Source organism: Chinchilla lanigera, unplaced genomic scaffold (genome assembly GCF_000276665.1).
Source record: "Chinchilla lanigera isolate Chin_1 unplaced genomic scaffold, ChiLan1.0 scaffold00076, whole genome shotgun sequence".
Lineage (NCBI taxonomy): Eukaryota > Metazoa > Chordata > Mammalia > Rodentia > Chinchillidae > Chinchilla > Chinchilla lanigera.
The window spans coordinates 4,366,951-4,390,186 of NW_004955477.1; the positions used below are offsets into that span (position 1 = coordinate 4,366,951).

Below are 23,236 nucleotides of genomic sequence, written 5' to 3' on the forward strand. Positions count from 1 at the left end.
GTGCCACCCACACCCAGGGTGGGGCTTGCAATTACCCACACCCAGAACTACACTAAGCCAGTGAGAGGATTAATCCAATTTTCACCTACCCTTAACCAATTGTATTCACACACCCTCGATCCACCTCAGAAAAGCCCCACGAAGAGTACATGAGGCTTTGGGGGAGACATTTAGATACAAGACACAAGCAGCATGGAAGGCTAAGTATACCCTAATACCTAGTGGGTCTAAACAGGGTCCAGGGCCTTCTTTTTGACATCATTATACCTGCTTGCAATGAATGCTTTCATGGAAATGCACAGCACCCAGAATAATACTAGTAACTACAAAGTTCCTGCCAGTTGCAAAGAACCCTTGCCTTTGGAGTCTGGAGGTGCTCAGCCCTTCATGCAGCAGACCTTGAACTCCAACATGCATAAGAATCACCTGAGATATTATCCATTGCAGGTTCCCCAACTTAAGAGATTCTGATCCTGATTGTGAGTAGGAGCCAGGCATCTGCATTTTAACTTACATCCCAGTGATTCTGCTGTAGGTGACCCAAGGAGCACAGTTTGAAAAGAACAGAGTTGTGAAGCTGCTGGTTATCTTAACAGAACACTTTTTATAGGAGAAAGACCTTGTACGTTGGAAGACAAGATACTTGTTTTTCCCAAGATGTCATAAGCAAGCATGGTGACAGCTTTCTTTTCTTTGGGGAAGGATTAATAATCGTTTGCTCAAATAATTTAGTTTTCTCTTCTAGCTGGACACCAGACTCTTCATGTCCACCTGGCCAACAGAGGTCCAGCATGTGCGAACACAACACCCAGCCCTGTGTCTTTCATCCCATCTCCATTACCTTATGCATGTTTTTGTTTTGTTTTTAAAGATCTATGAAAAGTTGTAAATTCCAAAGATGACAGGAGATGGACTCGGATGAAGAACAAGAAATGTGTTTCATTGTTTAAAAAATGCACTTGTTTAAAAGGTACTTCTTTTTTTAAAAAAAATTAAAATATCTGTGGCTCTAGGACAAGAACAAAGACATCCAAGTTCTCATCCTCACTGCTGCCTCCCCCTTGAATGTTACCCGGTGTGTGTCACCCCCTGGAAGGGGTCTTCGATGCACCAGGCTTGCTGGGAGTCCTGTCGTGGGTGGGCCTCCTCTCCAACAGTACTTAGGTTGTGTCTGGCAAAACCCTAGCACTCAGGCCTCATCCCCACACTTTTAGAGTAGAATGCCAGGGTCAGGGGACATCAAGATTTTTACAGCTTTTTATATGACTCCAGCAGGTGGCCCCAGCTTCTGCTGCAGTCCTCTTACCTCAAACCCTCTCCCTGGACCACTTTTCCTATTTGATTTACAAACAAGAAAACTGGAGTACACCTGGTGCCTATTTGACTGCACACAGTCCCTTCCATTTTAGTTAAATTTAGTTCTGATAATAATTGTTCCCAAGCACCCCACAAGGTATATAATCATACCCAGTAGGAACAGCTTTGACACTGGTCTTTGGAGGAAAAATTAAATACCTATCTTAGAATGGCGGCATCAGTCCTATTTTAAAGCTTGGACCAGTGCTGACTACCTGCATAAAAAAACACCTGGTATGCATATTTGTTGGTGCCTCCCTCCCCTGGACCAGGTGAATCAGGCCCTTTGGGGACAAGGCCCAGAACTTGTATTTTTAAATAACTCTCCAGTGATTCTTCCACGTGGATGCAATGGAAAGGAGGCCGAGATGATTCAGGCCACTGGGGGCCCATCCTAAGCTATGATTCTCACACTAGCTCCAGGACAAAAGACGAGGTCTCAGTTTCAGCAGCTGCAGAGCAAAGAGAAGACAGAAGTGATGCCTGTGGAGACCCCAGCTTCCCTCCACGAAATCTCTGACATCAGTAAAGGTGTATTGACAGGTGTATCATCTCGGCATGGAACAGAAAAGACCCCAACACTGGTTACATGGTGTGTGCCACTCCCTGGAGGGAGTCTTCAACACACCGGGCCTACTGGGAGCCCTGTCATGGGTGGGCCTACTCTCCAGCAGTACTTAGGTTGCATTGCAGAGCAATCATAGCAGCTGTAAAAACCCAACATTTTTACAGTAGAATCCCAGGGTGTGGTCAGGAGGGGATGTTAGCCTGGCTCCACACTTGGGCTAAGACAGGGTTCTGGCCAAAGCTCAGTGACTACACCTGGGTAAGATACATGTCCTGGGGGCTGCAGATAGGAATAGGGAAGGGAAGATGGGATAAGGGCTCAACCACCATGTCATTTTCTGGGGACCGGCAAATGTGACTGTGATTTGACTCTGTCAAAATACAAAGGAAGAGTAATAACGAACAACATGAATTTGAACTTATCTATGAGGCTCCGGAATTGCTGTGTATGTCAAGGTGACACTGTTCCTGGGGGATAAACACTGATGGCAGCCCAGTTCCAAAAAAACATCTATTTGTCCTCTCTTGCTCATGGGGAAAGTATGGAGAGTGAAAGAGGTGACAGACAGATAGGACAATGTCTCTTAAACTATGAGGTCGTTGTGTAACTCTAGGGAGTTAACTTTCCATTATCCAGCAAAAAATCAGTGGATAACTGATATAATCCAACTTCTAGAAGAATGAGAGGCTATGCTGTCAAAACTTCAGCAGAGGGGCTGGGGATTTAGCTCAGTGGCACAGCGCCTGCCCAGCAAGTGCAAGGTCGTAAGTTCTTTCCCCCGTACCAGGAAAAAAAAACAAAAAAAAAACCCCAAACTTCAGCAGAGCATAAAGTGAGTATATTGAATTTATCTGTATTGAATAAATAAAAATAATTCCAGACATACTCAATACATTAAAGATTTGTTGCTATGAATGTGCAGAGAACCTATTTTTAGGTACAAATTGTATTGTTCATAATGTAAAAAATCATTTGTTCAATTACTTATTTGACAAATATTTATTGAGCAGGTACCATGCTGGGGGTTAGAGACATTTCATGGAGTTAACAGTCTGGCATTAATATCAAGTAGGTCATCAAATTACAATTTCAGCCTTGGAAAGAGCCCCCAAAATAAAGTGAGACAAATCAAAAAGACAATCTGGACTCCTTGCTCTTTGACATGCACAATCCTATTGGAAGTTTTATTTATCAAATCCTTTTTTCTTGTAGAGACACATTAAATAGTCAAAGATAATATCTAACCTTGAGATGGTCTATAATTGTTTGCTCCAGGTACCATGACAACAGTCACAGGCTGGGCGGCTTACACAGGGGCAATTTGTTGTCTCACAGTTCTGGAGGCTGGAAGTTTCAAATCAAGGGTCTGAAGCAAGGGCCCTCTGAGGCTTTTCTCTCTGGCTTCGGATGCTGATTTCTCCCTATTTTCTCATGTAATCTTCCACTGTACCAGTCCGTATCCTGTTCTTGTCTTCTTATAACACTGTTGTACTGAGTTAGGGCCCACCTTCATGATCTCATTCTAACTAGATTATCTCTTTAAAAATCCTATCACCAAATACGGTCACATTCCAATATGCTAGGGGTTAGGACCTCAACGTGTGAATTTGGAGGGAGCATAGTTCAGCCCACCATGGACTATGTGTTCATCATTTTGTGTCTGTACTTTTTATCTGAGTCTGGGAAATCAGGAGAGATGAAGAATTATTTAATGTTCCTAAGCCAGTTACTGCTTTTATTAAAACTACACAGGTTTAAAAATGTAATCACATTTTTTATGGCAAATACCTGACACTGTGTCTGCCTTTTAGACTGGGTTAACTGAATGTGGCCTTGAAAAGAGATTTCTTTCATCTAAATAAAGTTAATGGGTATAAGATTTGATTAGAAAGGAAGAAGAAAATCATCTTGTATTCAAAGTACTATTTCAAGGTCAAAGATAGGTCAGTTGCACAGCTGGGTTTTGTGTCTTGCTTTGGCAGTAAGCTATCCATTTCCTAACCATCACCATCCTGCACAATTTTACCTTTTCTTTCTCAAAGATTCTGCTTTAAAATATTGATTTCTTTTAAATGTTTCAAATAAGATTTTGTAGGGCTGGTAACTGCTTTCATAGTTTTATGCTTTTTTATTGACTGTTTTTAACTTGATATTTGAACCTTAAGGCATATTACTAAGAAGGGCATCATTTCATAAACTGAAGAAAGAAAGAGATATGGAGTAGATGATCAGAGAAATCAGATCCTGAGCCACTGGAGTGTGGATGCCTCTATTCCTGTAACAATTTATTTCACCAAAGGATAAGCATCTAATCTGATCTGTACCTTTGAAATCTGTATTTTTCTTCATGAGACAATTCTTTCCTCTTCTGTTGCTTCCCTGCAGCCTAAAACTGTATTTGCCGGATAGAATCTGGATACATCTCCCCACAGATACAATGGTTCCCTCCATGTCTACTGCAAATCTGCTCACCCCCATGGAGCAGATCCAGAGTCACCATCACTAGGTAATCTGTCAACCTCGTGTCAGTTCACTCCAAATGTTAAGAGTATTTTCAGACGTGTGCATTTGCTCTTGTGTAGAGCAATGGAGCAAGAGTTTTAGGACATGGGAAAATCCAAGCTCTTCTTGCCATCCATTGTGAAACTATTGTCTTTCTGCACAGTTACTAAAAACCAAAGGATTCATGCGGTGTAATATATAACACTGAAGAGCTGGCAAGAAATTTTTTCCTCCAGTGTTTTCACTGTGGTAAAAGATACACAAAGGGCTGGGGATTTAGCTCAGCGGCAAAAGCGCCTGCCTGGCAAGTGCAAGGTCGTGAGTTCGGTTCCCGGTACCGGAGAAAAACCAAAAAAAAAAAAAAGTACACAAAATGAAATTTGCCATCTCAACCACGTCAAGCACACATTTCAGTAGTATCAGCTCTATTCGCAATGTTGTACGGCCATCACTTCCACCCATTTCCAGAGCACTTTTCATATTGTAAATCAGAAACTCTGTACCCGTGAAACAAAACACCCCATTACCTCCTCCCTGTTGTCCCTGGCAACAACCAAGAATCAACATGCTCCGAAAATAGGGAGTGCGCAAGCAAATTATGGTACACGTAACTGCATTTTATATTGTACAGGTATTAAAAATAAAACTGTAAATAATTTCAATGACAAGGGAAATTGCTTTTGATGGAATGTTATGTATAAATGAGCACCATAAAAGTTGAAATGCCTTATAGTCTTAAGCTTTTGTAAAAAATACATGGGAAAAATAAAGGAAAACGTATATATTTCTATACATTCCTAAGTTTCTACATGGAGTTGTAATGACTTTTATCATGAAAACTTAAGTTTTTTAAAGAAGAGGACTCTGCTTCATATTTCACTCCTTTTAAATAATCACTTGGCAGAAGAGGTACCTGCCTATCATTGCTCTAGCTTTGATGCACTTTGGAAGGCAAAGTGATCAATCTTGTGCAGGCTCTGGAGAGAGAGAGAGATTGATGGCACCTGCACAGGCAGGGCATCTGTTGGCATGTTTCATCATCTTGCAGCAGCCATAGAACACACACACGTAAAAGCTCTAAAAGCTCAAAGTTAGGAGGGAAATTTGAAAGTCACACAACGGATCAAATTAGGTGATCTAAGTAATTCTAGGGCAAATGTTTAGAAGTTGCGATTTCTAGAAGTTAACTGGGACACAGAAAATGGCCAAATTGTGACTGAGTGACTATAAGTGTGTGTTATAGGGAGCTGACCACATGGCCCCGAAGATCTTTATTGTTACCAATGATCATATGCTGAGTATTCTTGATATCAACAAGAAAGTGCTGAAAGTTTCCAGCTCAATGTACAAAGCATGTGGGAAAGATAGGAAGCTGGTATCTTTCCTTTACTAAGAGTAGCAATCCATCCTAGCAGTGTTCCCCCAACCCCCATGACTCAATTCTGTCCCCTCATTGCCATCTCCTCCCAGCCTCCATTCTCAATAACTTCCTTTTTTTCCTGCTCATTTTCCTTCCTGAACCTGGGTCTTTGCTCACTCTCTCAGGGAACAAATCAATTATAACCACACATATTTATATCCTGAGACAGTGAGCTTGGCATTTCCTAATAGAGAGAGTTTTGAAGATCAATAACTAAATCTCAGGACCCAAAATAGCATCCATTCTCCGTCTCATGGGATTTGAAGCCTGGGGTACTTTGCTATTAATTTGGGGCCATGTAGCGCTTCACTAAATGCAGAACTGAATCAAAGTAATATTTGAGACAAGGATTTTAAGGGAAAGTTTTAACAGATATGTTTGCTATTTAAATTTGCTATGAGAGAACAATTTATATAATTTCCCTTCCTCTAAGAATTACAAAAGCTGGCAATAGAATATCCATGTGTGACAGACAACAGTTCTGTTTAAACTGTCATGTCTGGTATAAGTTTTTCAGGCAAGGAAGTCCACACTCTAAAGTTCTCTTAGCTGGAAGGAGCCTCCTCCTATTACAATCATTAAAACAAGCTAAGAACAGAAACTTCAGAGCCAGAGTCAGCACGTGATAAGTTAGCTATTAACCACGGTGTGGAGTCTTTTGTCCTCTAGAATCTGAAACATTGTGTTATATAAATATGACCTGTAATGTTTTTCCTTCTTTCATACCACTGACACTTTTTGTAGTTACAACAACATATACTCGCTTGTTAGACTTCAAAGTACTTCTTCCTGACCTTCAAAACCCTACATGGTATAATATTCTCTCTCTATTAGTTTCTCTAACAGATTGACTTTGGTGTAAAATTGATATCAGTCACTATATTCTCCTATTATTCTGGGAACTTACACATTGCTGGTAAAAATTATTGTAAAATTATTAAATACATGTATTGCATACTTTCATACAACAATTTTTCATCATTGTTGGCTAGATTTTCTGTTGTATTAATTCAATTTCTGACTAAATAAAATAAAATGCAAATATAGCACAAGTTGGCCAGCAATCACATTTTACAGTTGGGTACATTTTGCTGACTACTCTAGAAGTCACAAACATATATTACCTTGGTGAAGTCAGATTTCCTCTCTGTAACATCAGACTGGAGATTTCTAAGGCAAATTTGATCTTTTGTGCTGTAATGGTTGTCCTGTAATCCTAGACAAAAGGAGATAATGCTACTTTTAGTACATGAAAGGATAAAATGGGATATATAATTTTAACTTTACTATAAAATTTAATGTCCCCTATTCATGTTACACTAGCCAATAGTGAATTCAGTGTGTTTCAACCAATAATAAAAACCTTGTATATTTCCCTTGTTTATTCCACCCCATTCCATTTATACTGAGTCCATTATTATTTAGTTTATGAGGCTTCAAGATTCTTTCTTCCATATAGTTGTTTATGTCCCTTTGAGTCAGTAATAATTGAACAAATATAGCCTTATCACATTCTCCAGTGTCTTCGGTTTACACTCTGAAAGAAATCACATCTATAGATTTCCCAGCACCAACACAGTTAAGAAAAGGGGAAATATAAAGCAAACTTTCATCCAGTCTCTTAACCCAAGTATTATTAGAGGGCCATGGGAGACACAGACACTGACATCAAAACTGTTTTAGAATATCTGGGGTCAATTTTGAAATAATATTATAAGGCGCTGTGTATGTAATCCTTAACATAGGCCTTTCCATGGGTACCAGCCACAGGGGAAACTGAGAATAATGTCAGTTCTAAGTGCACATAATGCTGGATATGCCTACAGAAATACCCAGTCTACATTTGCTCATACAGTAAAGCTGCCTTGCACTGAGTCTTAAGTAGATTGCTTTTAAGAAAAAAGCATTCTTGGGGCTGGGGAGCTCAGTGGCACAGCACCTGCCTGGCAAGCACGAGGTCATGAGTTTGATTCCCGGCACCGAAAAAAAAAAAAAAAAAAAAAAAAAACCAAAAAAAAAAAAAAAAAAAAGAAAGAAGCATTCTTGGATGTGATCTGGGAATGGGGCCTTAGACAGAACTGAGACAGAACCTACGCCTTAGCTGTAGGCTCTCAGCACCAACAACCCCGAAGTTCTCTCACAGTGACCTTATCAAGCTGCTTGTGCAGGGAAGTGACTGAAACAGGAGAAGGCGTGTAAGAGAAGAGTGTAAGCAAGCCAAGCCAGAAGCCCAGATTTTGCACCCCAGGGTAACAATTTTGCTCCCATATTTACCCCCAACTTCTGGGGACAGTGATCTCTCAAGAGGCTACCACGAATAGTGCCCCAACTGCTGGTGCACTAGTGATAAGAAAAAAGGAGATTTCAGAGAGTGACTGTCCAAACCAGGTTCTACATGGGAATGGTTGATTGACATTATAATTTAAAGGATTTTATGGAAAAAATGATATAATATTTGCAAGTTTGGCAGATTTGCAAGGGGGTCAGGATGTGGCTTGAGAGAATTTCAAGGGCCATCAAGAACTGGTCAAAAGTCTAGCTCTATCTCAGTTTGTCCTTGGGTGACAATGAGCCCCCATTGGCGCTAACCCAGATGTATGGCTATGGCTCAATCTGTGACTGTTCCTGAGTGACAGGGATGATTATCTGAGATGATGTGCACAGATTACTTTTTGTGAAGCATGAACATAAGACCTGAAAGGTCTTATGGATTTCTGTACAGAGTTGATGCATCGTGATGAACTGACAATAAAGCTGATGAAGACAGAAATGACCTGGCTCTACCTGTGTGGCATTGTGCTTAAGAACTTTAGAATCACCAAGCCATTGAAGTCAGATGGGTCTGGATCTGATCTAGCTCAGCTCTGTGCTGACTTGTAGTAGATGAGCTGCTACCCTCTCTGAGTTTCTCTATCTGTAAAATGCAGACAATAGCACCTCTTGCAAAAATGCAATCTTTGCCCTCAATGTATGGAGGAAACCATATGTAACCCCCCTGGCAGGAGTACGGTAGAGGATTCATAGTTTATGAATGGCACTGTTAATGTGCATGATGGAGGCGGCCTTTCCTTAGGTCCAAGTAGCCACTAATGCTATGGCTCCAGTGGCCAAAAAACACTAGAAATGGTCCACGTGGTCCCACAGCCTGAATATGATCTCTGGCTATATTTTGGGTTTCAGGAAAGTTACTCACTGTCACCTTGTTCCTTGCTGTGAAATGGAGATAATGGCAGAGTTTACTTCAAAAGATTAAGTGATACAACCAACTAGCCCTTGGTGTGTTGCCAAGAACACAATGTCATGCAATAAATACCAGGTATTGGGAAGTGCCTCATCTCCAGCAGGAAAAGGAGAACTGCCATGATCAGTGTGAATTTCCTGTGGCTGATATAACAAATGACCACAGTACCCAGTGCATCATCCTATAGTTCTGAGGAAGTCCAAAATGGGTCTCACTGGGTTAAAATCAAGGTGTCAGCAGGGTTGCATTCCTTCTCAGAGGCTTTATGGGAAAATTATTTTCCTATTCTTTTACAGCTTCTAGAGACCACTAGCATTCCATAGGTCAAGGCCCAGCATCACTCCATCCTCTGCGTCCACCATCACACCTCCTTCTCTGGACTCTGCGCTCCTGCCTAATGGGACCCTTGGATTAGAATGAGCCCACCTGGATAATCTAAGGTGATCTCCCATCCCAAGGTTAGTGGCTAGATTATATCTGCCCTTTTGCCATACAAATTGACATACTCATAGGTTCCTGAGATTAGAACAAGGACAGTTTTGGAGATATCATTATTTCATCCACCACAAACTAGACTCCAGGAAATGTATTGGATGAAACATAGAGCCTTTCAAATAATGAATATGAAGTCTATGTAGCACCATGGAAAAACATTTATAATGCAGCATTTACCAAAAGAAAGGAATTGAAAGGCTATGAACCACATGACTGTAACATTAAAGAAAGTGTGGAGGGGAGTCTACAAAAGCAGTCAAGTAGTAACCACATTAAGAAATCACCCTGGTTAAAGGAACTGACCAAGCACGTGCAAGCCCTATGCAAATATAAAATATAAGGTCTTGTCTTAGGGATTGAGGTTTGAGAACAAACTCTAGTTGTGAGGCTTGGCATAATGTACTTAACCTCACTGATTGTGGTTTCACCATGTAAGAAATGAGCGTAAGATAATGACACTGTGCCCTGCTCAGTTCCTCTACTGAGGGGCCGCCACATGTCCCTGATGTTAGCAGGTCATTGTAAATAGTTCACAGCTTCCTTATTTCTGAAAATTATTCTTCATGTTGGATCACAGCCAATGTGATTCGTATTGATACAAAAGTCCCAGACACCGCTGTCGTTCATATTGTAGTACAGAGCATAAACTAAAGGTGGGATTGTACCTCAGACAGCCTCCTAGCATGGTTCTTTCTCCTTCCTCTCTTGTGTATCATGGGTCTTTTCTGGAAGAGGACCTCCATTGTGCTCGCATTCCCTGCCTCAGGCTTTGCTTCTTGGAGAATAACTAGAGCTGGTACTGCCTCCTGGTGCTGCCTTATAGCAGGGCTCTCAGGGAATTGTCCCAGAGCAGCACCAACATGACAGAAGAGTGTGAAAGAAATACACATTCGTGGGTCCTATCAACTAATCCAAAAACCTACGAGAGAGGACTCTGCATAGTCCTAGACCATCTATGCCTAGTACTAGGCAATCTACGCTTAGTCAGCCTTCCTATGATTAGTTAGCCTTCTGAGGAAGCTCAAATCCAAGCACTTGTTGGTCTTAGAACAACACACCCTTTATATGGTGAGTCTGAAGGCACAGAAAGGAACCATATTGCTTTGATTCAAAAAATACCCCATGACTTTTAGAAAGCCATGTCTAACCTGTGGTCATGGATATCAAAACAAGACTTCAGTTAGAACAAAACTGTCATGAAAGCCAGCGTGAGAACTTTTGTTTTGAAAAGCACACTCATTTAAGTGCCACTGTCATTGTGGATTCCCAAGATGGCTGAGTTTGGTGTCCAGCTCTCTGGTCCTCTACGCCTGCAGAGTGTGTGTCTGCTTACACAGAGTTTTTCTCTCTGGTAATGGTTGGAGGGATTGGACTTTTGTTTCCAGTGGCCAGATCCACACACCTAAAGTTATTCTGGCTTTGAGACCCTTCCCAGAGACTCAAGGAACAATGGAACCCAGCTGGGCAGGAATTTGTGCAGCAGACCCTGGGCTGAGAAGCAAAGTGTGAGAGATGTTCTCTCTTTCTAGAAACTCTAAGGCAAAGTATCAGCTCTGTGGTCTCAGGCCTCAAAAGCTTCAAGAACTTTTCCAGCTGAGGGCATTCAGAAAAGTTCAGGTAAGGGTATTTTCCTTAAAATGACTTTGTCCAATGGAATGGATTTAAATAAAAGTAAAAGTATATGTGGAAGAAGGCAGCACAGCCCAAATAGATGTCAAAGGGAAAGGTAGAAATAGCTTAAGATAAAGTACAAAAGCAGGAAAACCCAGCATGTCTGGAGAAGAGCAAGTAGTGCACTGGGGAATTATAGGACATGGTCAAAGCATCATATACCTTTGCTGCATGTCATACAACACTGCTTAAGTTGTCGCTACAAAAAAGGTAAACACCACCATCATGTATGCCTAATGAATCAGTCCAGCAAAGTGACATGCAAAAGATCAACGCTGGCCTATGGTTTGTTTGGTGAGTTTACTTCCTTCCATATCTACATCAGTCACACCAGAAGTGGAGAGGTGCATTCAAATTCCCACTCAATGGCTTTTAAATGCCTTCTTTCACATCTAGTCCTGTAGACATCAAGGTTTACTCTGTATTTCCAAGAGATTCTTAACAATATCTCTTTTTATTATTTGAGAATAGATGTTCCTCAGAGAGACTCTTTTGAGATTTGGATTTGACTAATCATCTCTGTGATATTTGATGCTACTGACTACCCAGTGCCTCTGGAAATTCTTTCCATCTTTGACCTTTGCAAAAATGTGGTCTTCCTGTTGTGTTTTTGTTTTTGTTTCATTTTTTGAGACAGAGTCTTGCTAAGTAGTCTAGGCTGGCCTTGAACTCCTGATGACTCTCCTGCCTCAGCCTTCTGAGTGCTGGGATTACAGGTGTGTGCCACCATTCCTGGTTCTTCCTGCCATATTTCTACCTCCCAGCTAGTACATCTTACCTTCTTTGGTGGGTTCCATTTTTGACGCCCTGAGTTCTCCCTCTGTTCCTCTTACCAAACTTGGAAAGACACATCTGGCCAAGGAAGGACCCAGGTCACCTCTGAGCACAGTCCTTAGGTTCAGCTGCCTCCAAGTCACTTATAATGCATTCTTTCCAAAAGGGAACCAGCCAGCTCCTCTGTAGGCCCTCTTATTCCTTCCCCTAATCCATCCCCTTGGTGACAATTCCTCCTCTTCCCTCATCTCCAATGTCACCTGAAAGCCAAGGCCTCTGCTCCTTGTGTTAGTTTGTTGGATTGTGTTAAATTGTGTTAGTTTAATCTCCCCAGGCTGCTGTTTTGGCAAGGTCACAATCAGATTGGTGACCCTACCACCTTCATCTTCTGGCAGATTCTATCAAATTCCTTTAATATGGTCAGTTTGTGACATTATGGGGACCATATGCTCCCTCAAAAACTCTTATGCATGAGAAGCATTTCTTCCCCCAGAACAGGGCCTGGGAAACACACAAAATCTGAGTACATAGAAAGGGGAGCCTGGCGGCTCAGGGAGCCCAAGATAGGAACCAGTAAACCAAGCTTACTTCTGCTTCTGGGATATGGACAGCTTGACCATCTCTGTGGCCTTGATTATGGGGGCTTCCTTCCCAACTTTCCCAATGGACTAACTCTTAACTCCTCACCCTTGATACACCATGAAGTCATCTTCTCTTAGAAGAGCTTCTTGGTCCACCGTTGTCTGCATACCATACCCTACTCCCCCTAGCTATGTTGATGCCCCTTGGTTTCCTAGGGCCTTCAGAACAAATCACCACAGAATGGTGTCTTACAGCAACAGAAATTTATTCTCTCACAATTCTAAAGGCAGAAGTCTGAAATCAAGGTGTGGTCATGGCCATGGTCCCTCTGAAGGCTCTAGAGGAGGGTTCTTGCCCTTTCCATCATCTGGTAGCTGGTGGCAATCTTTAGCTTTCCTTGGCCTGTGGCTGCCTCATCACTGCTTCCACCTTCTCTGTGCACACACACCTCCAAACTTCTCTCCTTATAGATCCCAGAATTTGGATTTGGGGCCACCCTGATCCAGTATGACCTCGTCTTAATTTGATTACATAGGCAAAGACCTCACTTCCCAACAAAGTCATAGTCACAGACCTCAAGGGGTAGACCTTGAGCATATTTTGGGTAAAGATAGTTCAACTCACAACGGTGCCCCCTAGCACTATTACTCAGTTCTGTAAGCATATATTCACTGGGCTCTGAAAAATGACAGGTCTTTAGAGGACATCTAATTCACCTCCTGTGCTGGTGCTGAGCACAGTACTAGCCAGCTGGAGATACTTGCTGAGGACGGACTGAATGAACACATTATTTATATTTTGATATCTGTGGGGAAAAAATCAGAACATACCTTCTTCAGACAGTTTGATCATATTCCAGTGATGTTTCAAAGCCATTTTTACAGTTTCAAAGGCTTTTTAATGACAACGATGTGTCACACTAAACGAAAGAAAAAACAGCCACAGTTTACATCTATGGAGTTTACATCTCTCAGAATGAGTCAACCTTCTGCCCTGGGCCACAGAACCTCAAAAGGCCCTCTACGTGTGAAGTCACCGGAATGTTTACTCGGCAACCGGGGGGAGGGCCAAGCACAGACACCTCAGGTGACATTTCTGGTTAGGAAAACAGCAGCCACCACTTTGATGCTCATATCTGAGACTTCTTTGACAAGTAAAGCAAGTTTGCATGAGCATTAAAAGTTCTACAGAATGCTGTTAGATTTGAGAGAAAGCGCTATTTTATGTACTGCCTGTACTCAGATAAACATTTCCTACTTTCTTTCCAACCCTCTGTATATTTTTTAAAAATTTTCACTCTGGTTGGTGATTTCTGGTTCCCTTGCCAAGCAACATTTCAGTTAGTCTAAATGTTCCTGCGTATTAAAAAAAAAAAAAAAAACATACCAGATAACATCATGTGTTAACTTGTTTAACTTACTTGCTACTAGGATTTGGAAGCAGATTAAAGTCTGGCAATATGACCACTTATTACCATGCAATCTATTACTGTATACTAATCAGTTTTCATGTAGTCTAATAAAACACTAAATTATAGTGAACACTGTCTTATAATGTATACATAGCTAAATTTTGCTTATACAGTAGCCCCCTTTATCTACAGGGGATACATTCCAAGACTCCAAGTGGATGCCTGAAACTTCAGACAGTACCAAATTCTATATATACTATGTTTTTTCTCATACCTACAGACCTATGATAAAGTATACTTTATTATTATGCAATGAGAGATTAAGAACACTAATGATGAAATAGAACAGTCACAGGAATGTAGTATAATATTTATACTTGTTTATTACTGGACTTTGTCATTTAATATTTTTGAACTGTGGCTGAACTTGGTGACAAACCACAGAAAATGAAATTGTAGATAATGGGGACTATGTGGCTAATGACACTGAAAAACTGGTAAAAGTGATTAAAAAGAAAGCTATTGATGACCTGGAGAAATCAATGAACCAGAAAGCCTGGGTTAAGATGGCACTGGTGCACATGAATCACAATTCAAGGGTGAGATTCCAACAGCCAGCGCCAAAGAGGAGTTGTGACTGACTGCAAAACGTGGCCTTCAAATGAACTGTACCACTTCATAAAAGAGAACAGGTTTATTCCTTGGGATAAGGCATCAATAGCATGGGTCCTTATATAAATGGGCAATACCTTTATGAGAAGTTTCATAAGCATTAGACCATTGTAAATATCACTGGCTGACTCCAAGGTAAGTGGAGTCTGGTGGGTGTCATTATCAGGTCATATGGCTAAAATTCAAGACATATTGACTGAGAGACAGAAGTCGGCCAAGCACTGTCTGAATATTGTCCCTCAAATACCTGGCGGCCTTCTGCAGAGGGTACTATTGTCAGCCACAGATGAGAATACTGAGCTTCTTTTAAGTGACTTGTCAAATGTCAACCTTCCTAAGATCCACAGTTGAGTTTGCCATATTAATAGTCACAGAATCTTCAGCTAGAGTTGGAGTGGCTTGGGTTTTTGTGTCTGGCCCAAGGTTCACGTGGTACTAACACATTCTAACACTGTCACCTTGGAATAGCTGCTCGACCTTTGGACTCTGCTGGCTTTTCTGTGAAAAAAGAAGAGTGACATATGGTGTGGGGGACTAGGAGCTATTAAATGAGGTAAATAAAGATTTTCATGGACTCAGCAAGATGCTGTCATGTGATAGGTTCTCCAAAAAATTGCAATATGGTGCTATCCACAGATTTACACATGATTTGCTTCTGTGTCAGAAAATGATGGCACATAATAAAGATGTTTTAAAGGCCTGTCCACTGAATTTTGCACTCCTGGCACTGAGACTCCTGCAAGCTAAAGCACAGTTCCCCTAATGCTTGGTTACCAGGGTGGAGCATCATGGCCCTGCTTCCACGTGGCTGCAGACTAGGTCTCCTGCGTAGTGGGTAAAGCACTACCTCAAGGATTGTGAGGGTGACCCACCACATTAATGCATATGCAAGTACTGTGTCCACTGCAGTGTCTGCTCACACATACATAGGCATCATCACACCACTTCCTTGGGCAGCAAAACCCCTCTGAGAACCTAAGTTAGGTCCTGAGTTAGATGCTGGGGTAGTGATGACGATAGCCCAGAAGTCCCTGACTGTGAAGCCTTATGGGAGAATGAGACACAGCCCTATGGGTGAATGAGACACAAAGAAATATTTTCAATGCAATGTGGATTTAATAATTTCCTCTTCAGTGTTCTTTTCCTTAAAATTGTGGTAAGCTACACATGCTGTAAAATTTACCATCTTGATCATTTTAAAGTGCATGATTTCATGGAATTAAATGCAAGATATGATGAAAAGATATAGTGAATGTTTAATTTCTTTAGAAATGTATTAAAATAACCCCCTCAAAATATTTCTCCTTGCCTTGGACAAAATTATCCCATTTTTCTTGCCACTTTCTGAAGCAGTTGTGGAAGTCCTCTTTTGTGTCTTTAGTTGCACTGTCCTGGGTGCCTCAGTGTTTTGAAACATTTACTTTTTGTGATGATTTTAACTTTGGGGAAGGGTGAGATTTGGCACAACGCCAGCTCCAGTGAATAAGATGGATTTGGATATATTGCCATGTTTTTAGGAGCCTGGTCTCCCATTGGGTGAAACTCCACAGAAGCATTCACTATACTTTTGATCATATCTCATAAAGACATGAAGGAAGACTTTGAGGTCTGCTTCAGAAAGTGACAAGAATGATGGGCTAAATATGTTCAAAGAGACGGGAGTGTTTTGAGGAGGATTAATGGCAATGTGTCTTTTACTGTAATAATTCTTAGTTAATCACACACTTTATTTTATGACCAGCCCTTGTACATTCACACTGGTGTACAATGAATACTACCATTCATTGCCAGAACTCTTTGCATCCTGCAAAACTGAAACACTGTCACCGTTAAGCAATAATTCCCCATTTTCACTTTTCCTAGCCTCTGGCAACCACCATTCCACCTTCTGTCTCTATGAGTTTGACTTTTCTGGACACCTCATATGAATGGAATTCTACAGCATTTGACCTTTTTTGACTGGCTTGCTTGACATGGCATGATGTTTTGAAAGTTCCTCCGTATTGTGGTGTCTGTCAGAATTTCCTTCTTTTATAAGGCTGAGTGAAATTCCATTGTATGGATACAGCACACTATGATAATCCATCTGTCAGTAGGCACTTGGGTTGCTTTCACTTTTTTGCTATTGTAAATAATGCTGCATTGAGCCTAAAATCAAAAATATCTGCTTAAGTCCCTGTTTTACTGGGTGTTCTTTGTTTTGCTTTATTTTTTTTTTTATCACTGTCTGCATTTTGTTCTATGGTTCTCTATCTTGATCTTATTATATAATACTTTATTAGAACAAACATGAATCCTTTTTTGAGAGATAGGTGGGGAAAAAGATAAATCATTTTAGTAGTAATCTTAAAACCATCTCTAAAAAAACATCTTTTCTTCCCTATGTAACCACATGCACAGATGAAGTGGGAGGTAGGAACTGGGGTTTTTGTTTTAAGAGCTTGGTGAGTTAAACATAGCTGGTCTCTACCATGTAACCCAACCACTTTCCATGTGCACTTGAACATTAGAGTGAGACGATGTGCTCCCTTCCAAGGAGAGATCCCACAGAGCACAAAGGCAGCCCCACTCGGGAAAAACCCAACCCGGGGTGTGGTGATCAAGAGTGGCTTGGCTATTCGCAGGAACGTATAATCTCTCCTGGCAGACGGCCAAGGTTCCAACAGCAGGAAAAAGAAGTGGGAGAAGAGAAAGGTTAGAATTTTGTCTCTATTCCTTTGGCCTTATGTGGACACAGCATGATATGCTGGGAAGAGTGCAGATGGGCAGCAAGGTCACTGGGTTGCAGACACCACCTGGCCATTTGGCTATGACCTTAATCAGACAGGTCCCTCTGCAGGGCACAGAGTCACCATCTGTGACATGACAAGAGAGCATGGGCCTGCAAAGTCTGCCATAGCATCTTGTGCTGCTGTGGCCTGGCTGGGAGGCACAGGGGACACTTGAGAGAAGCTGCATGAGAGAGGGTGGCAGTCTGCACTTGAGCTTTGCCTTTTCATTAAGTGGAAAACTGCATCATCTGTATCATGATGCACTTTCTTCTCTGTCCAGCTCGCTGAACAAGATCATTATTATGCCGTATTGAAAGTCTTAGAGCAGGGTTGATTTCACAGGTGACCATTTCCACCCTTGTAAGCAGGAGCTGGCAGAAAATTGGGAACCTCCTGTGGACAATAAGGGCCAAAAAGAGGACCCGTTCCCCAGTGTCACCTTAAATAAGATCGGGATACAACAGAAACCCAATTACCGGTCTCATTACCCAGGACACTTTCTGTAGAGTAAGCAAGGATGATTATATAATTTTTAGTTCAGGGTGAAGGAAAGCAACACCACAGAAGAGAAATGGGACATCTTTGAAATTCCTACACAAGAGGGCCCAAGTGGCACTGGCCCAGCCACAAAGCTACAAGTTCTAGTAAGACCCAAAGAACTTGTTGAGTTGAGGTTCATTATGGAAACAAGGCACAAAACATATTTTCTTAAACTGTCAGGATGGTTTTCCTCTCCTTCATAAGGAGCTATGTGACACTTTCTGTGGGACTGTGTGGCTTCATTTCTCACCTGTTCAGCTGAATTTTGCCAGAGTAGCTAGTGTGGGGCGCAGAGCTGGAGCCCACAGAGATGATTACGGGCTCTGCCATGCACTAGACAAATGAGGTTGGTGCAGCGACTGCAAGCCTGGAGTCATATGAGACCTATTAGCGGCGCACTGCACATCAGGGGTCTAGGGAGAGATTACCAACACTGGACTGGATAGGAAAGCCCCAGCATCAGAGGAAAAGCCCAGCCTGGAGATGCCCGCCCATACTTCTGCCTTTACCCAGTATCCCTGATCAGAAACCCAAAGAGGTTGCTCTACCAATTCCCCAAAAGCCTATCCATGAAGCTGAGCAAGACAATTAGAAGGAGGTTGCTCTTTTCCCCTTTGGTTTTGTTTGAGTTTTTGTTGCTTTGAAGGCAGCCAAGCTCAGGGCACTCTGGTCCTCTGCTTCCCCTTCTGCAACATGGTAAGAAAACTATCCCCTTAAATGTGTAGGCGTGGAAGAATCTATAACTGCCCAAAATACCCATTAGAACACAATATCCACCAGTGCAAAGAAGAAAGCAGAGGCCAGGGAGGAGCAGCAAGGAGGTGACCGGGGCACACTTACTCAAGTCTAATAAAGGCCGTGGACCTCTGACTGTCAGTTCTCTTCTAACACACACACCCCTTCCTTCAGGGCCGAGTCTCTCTCTCTCTCTCTCTCCCTCTCTCTCTCTTTCTCTCTCTCTCTCTCTCTCTCTCTAATTGATTACTTGTATTTTTAGAATAATAGCTATATTGAGATACTATTATTTACATATTATAAAGTTTACTTCTTTAAAGGCTACAATTCAGTGATTCTACAATATTGTCATCGGCCCCAAAATAAGCTGCACACATAATAGTGATTATTCCCCATGCCAGTCCCTGGAATCCAATAATATACTTTCTCTCTCTCCTCTCTCTCTGGATTTTCACTCTCTGTCTCCCTCTCTCTCTGGATTTTCTTAATCTGAACATTACATGTTATGAAATCACATATGTGGGTCCTTTCATTTAGCATCCTGTTTATAAGGTTTATCCATGTTATAACACATGGCAGGACTTTGTTCCTTTTTACAGCCAAAAATATTTCATTGTATAGATATAATATATACTGTGTCTTTATTTGTCAGCAGATGGACATTTGGATTGTTTCCACTTCTTAGTTGTAATGAATGATGTTACTATAGACATCTATGTTCAAGTTTTTGCTTGATCATGTACCTGTATATCTAGGAGTAAACTTGGCAGGATATGCACTACCACTATGATCAGTTTTTGAGGAATTGTCAAACTGTTTTCCAAAGTGATTGTGCCATTCTACATTGCTACTAACAGTACAAGGTTGCAATTTTTTCTCTATCCTTGCCAACATTTGTTATTTTCTATATTTTTTGTTATAACCATCCCAGTGACTATCAAATAATATCTCACTGTGGTTTTATGTGTATTTCCTTAATTAGTAACAATGTTGAGCATCTTTTCATGTACTTATTTGCCACTTGTGTATCTTCTTTGAAGGAAAAATTACAGTAGTGAATCTCAGACTCCTATAAGGCAGTATCTCATATTCATATACCATCAGTGATGGAGCTATTACTGCATGGGGGATAAGAGAAGGTTTTTTGATGTTCTACACACATGGTCTTGAATCTAGCTTGACCACAGTAAGTTCTGAGTTTAGACAGTCATCTAACTTCTCTGTGCCTCAGTTTCTCCATCTAAATCTCCATATATGACTACATATATAACTATACATATATACAGTTATTGTTATTGCTATCAGCACTAAGAAGATAGATAGGAAGCTCCCAGCATGCTGCCTGGTATGCAGTAAGTAACCAGTGAAATTAACTTCTTTACTTATGCATCATCCACCATGGGTCATGTGCTGGTCTAGACAGTGAGGTCACATCAATAAGCAAAACAGACAGAAAAGTCTGTGCTCTTGTGGAGCTTAGATGCAGCTTACCATTCTCAAAAAAGTTAATGATGCCAGTTATTTTTATAATTCAACATTTTTACTCTTGATTGCAAAATAAGTACCAGCTCATCAGAAACTAGAATGACAAGACAAAGGAAGTTTCACTAATGAACTTGAACTTTAGAGAGAGATGAAGCATTAGCTTTAGTAATTACAGCTCTCTGCCAGCTCCTCACACAGCCTTTACTTCCTCTCTATTGTTAAAGAGATTTAAAAGGAAACCAGCCTGAAAAACCACTGGAAGTGGCTCCCTTAGGTCTCAGGTATGTGGGGAGAAAAGGTGCAAACACCAAGATTTAGCACCTTTAGATATCTACACACAAGATCCATCACATCAGGGATATACAAGCACAAAACTACACGAGAAGCAAATGAGAGTGATCTTCAGGAGGAAAGAGCAGGGAATACAGCTGTTTCTGCTTGACAGACAGAAAGGGCCGACGTGAAGCTCCATGAAGAATAAAACTAGCGGTCTCTAAGGGGTGGTAGCAAAACCCATCTGAGCAAATGGAGAACTGGGAGCACAAAACACTGCTTGGTTTAGAGATCAGCAGTGCCCCCATGGAAACATGCTTAACAGACCAGCACTCATGGCCAGCTCCACTGTGGACCAGCTATGTGGACTGAATGAGTCTCTACATCCTCCTGATTCCTTCATCTGCACAATGCGCTCAGCATTTCTGACTTCATCTGATTGGTGATCTCAGGTCCTTCTAATATAAAATTCCCACAGCCTGTGGGGAGAGGCTCCAGCATGACATGGCTGTTGATTTTTGTGGGATTCTCTGTGCCTCCGTGTGTGTGTGTGTGTGTGTGTGTGTGTGTGTGTGTGTGTGGTGATGGAGGGGAGGCCAGGGGCACACGTCCAGCCTGATTAGATGTGGAATCAATAGGATGGCACTACCATTTGAAGAAAGGCAGACACAGAAATAGTCAGGCATTTGTCCTTCCAGATATCAAACTTATTATAAAGGTAAGGGAAGAGGCAGTATATCATTATGGAGAGAATAAAAACAGACTGGCAGAAAAGAATAAGGAACCCAAAAGGTGATCCTCAGACATATGGAAATGTGCAAAATAATGAGATGGAACTGTATTTAAGTGGATACTCACAAGAAAAACAATGAAAAAAAATATGATAAATTATGAGGGGCAAATTAGTCATTATTTTAAAAACCCTAATTGTATCCTTACTTCTCACCATACCCACAGGTCAACTACAAATAATCTAAAACCTTAAATGTGAAAAGTAAACTTTAGAACGTTCTTTAAGAAAATACTTTTCCTGTGTGAAAAAAGGTTTCTTTAGGATGTTACCAAAGTACATGGAAACTACTTAATAAAAGCCTGATAAATTCAATTATTTTAATATAATATTTTCTGATCATCAATAGAATCTATGCAGAGAAAGGGTAAGCCATGAATTAGAATAAAATATTTGTAAACCGTATGATAACTATCATATGAAAACTAATTTTAAACACTCCTAGAAATAAGTTTGAGAAAAATTAACAGCTTAATAGAAAGAGAGACAAAGGCAAGACAAGGGGTCCTCAAAAAACAAATGGTCATTAAACAATTGGAAAAATATTCAACCTCAGTAAATATAAAAATACAAAAGAAATCACAAATACAGGCCATTTCATAGCTGCCAGATTCGTGAAAGATCAATAATACTTAACATTGCTGAGGATGCAGAGCAACAGGAACTCCTGTAAGACTGGTGGCCATATACCAGTAAGACCTCTACAGGAAATAACCTAGTAAACATGAAGGTGAAATCACCCAACAATTTAGAAATTCTCATTCATTTGTAATTTTTCATCAAAACGGAACACTACATTGCTTATAAGATGTGCTGTTTTAGACATACCACTAAGAAACAAAAAAGCTGCCAATTAAACCCTAAGATGTCATTAGCTTGCACAGATATTGTTATTTCAGATATAAAATGTAAAAAGTAAATCTTAAATGAAATGTAGCGTGTATGCTTTAAAAATCCCAGCATACTTGCACTGAGATATATGACTATTCATAGCCTCATTGTTTTTATTTTTTTATTTTAAAGAGAGTAGTACATAAGAAACAAACCAACAAAAAAATAGAACAGTAGCAGCATACCAGTATCACAAACATAAACAAAGCAAAAACATTCAAAGTGATACATGGTCTCAAGACAAATTAATACAAATCAACAGTGGTTGTTACATTGCATATTGCTATCCTCAACTACATTGCTCAGATTATCAGATGTAAGAATGAAAGATTGCTCAAACCACTAAAGAGAATAAGAAAATAATTCTTCATTAAAATATTAGAGATAATACAGAGTTTCACTAGACAACATGGTAGGAGTTCACCATTGTAATTCCACTGCACTGTTATCTTCACATCAGTTGCTCAGACCACCAGACACAAGCATGCACAGTCTATCAGAACATAAAAAATTGTGAGCATTAACTGTTCATTTCAATACACCATCAGACATGAGCAATACAGTCATCCCAGCTATTTATATATATTTATATTTTGCCTTCCTTCTTTCTTTTATCTTCTTTCCCTCATCCCAGGCATTCCTTCCTTTGAGCCATTTCTTTCCCTCTCCTATCATCTATTGTATGTTTTGAGTTTTACCTAGTCTTTTTATACCAAGGAGACAATATGATGTTTACACATGTGGGTCCAATTTATTTCACTTATAAGTATGTTCTCTAGTTGCATCCATTTACCTACAAAAGCCTCAAGTTTATCTTTTTTAATACCTGAGTAATACTCCATTGTATAGAAGTAGCACAACTTCTTTATCCATTCCTCAGTGGATGGGCATCTGGGTTGTTTCCAAGATTTAGCTATAACGAATTGTGCTGCTATAAACATGGGTGCACATATATCACTGTGGTATGATGTCTTTAATTCTTCTGGGAAAATACCCAGAAGGGGAATAGCTGGGTTAAAGGGGACTTCTAATCATAGTTTTGTGAGGAATCTCCAAATT

At 40.7% G+C, this 23,236-nt stretch overlaps 1 protein-coding gene across 5 annotated transcripts in view; it reads right to left on the minus strand.

Annotated features, from left to right (window-relative positions):
* The window catches only part of LOC102012090 (chromosome unknown open reading frame, human C10orf90), a 211,426-nt gene that overhangs the window by 67,674 nt on the left and 120,516 nt on the right, over positions 1-23,236 (minus strand). For 4 of the 5 annotated variants that reach the window (XM_013503019.1, XM_013503017.1, XM_013503016.1 and 1 more), the window contains exon 3: positions 6,971-7,062. In XM_013503019.1, coding sequence (XP_013358473.1) covers positions 6,971-7,062 — 92 coding nt within the window. Of the gene's footprint in view, positions 1-6,970; positions 7,063-13,439; positions 13,622-23,236 lie in introns of those variants that run through there. The other variant, XM_005402005.1, reaches the window with a different exon arrangement.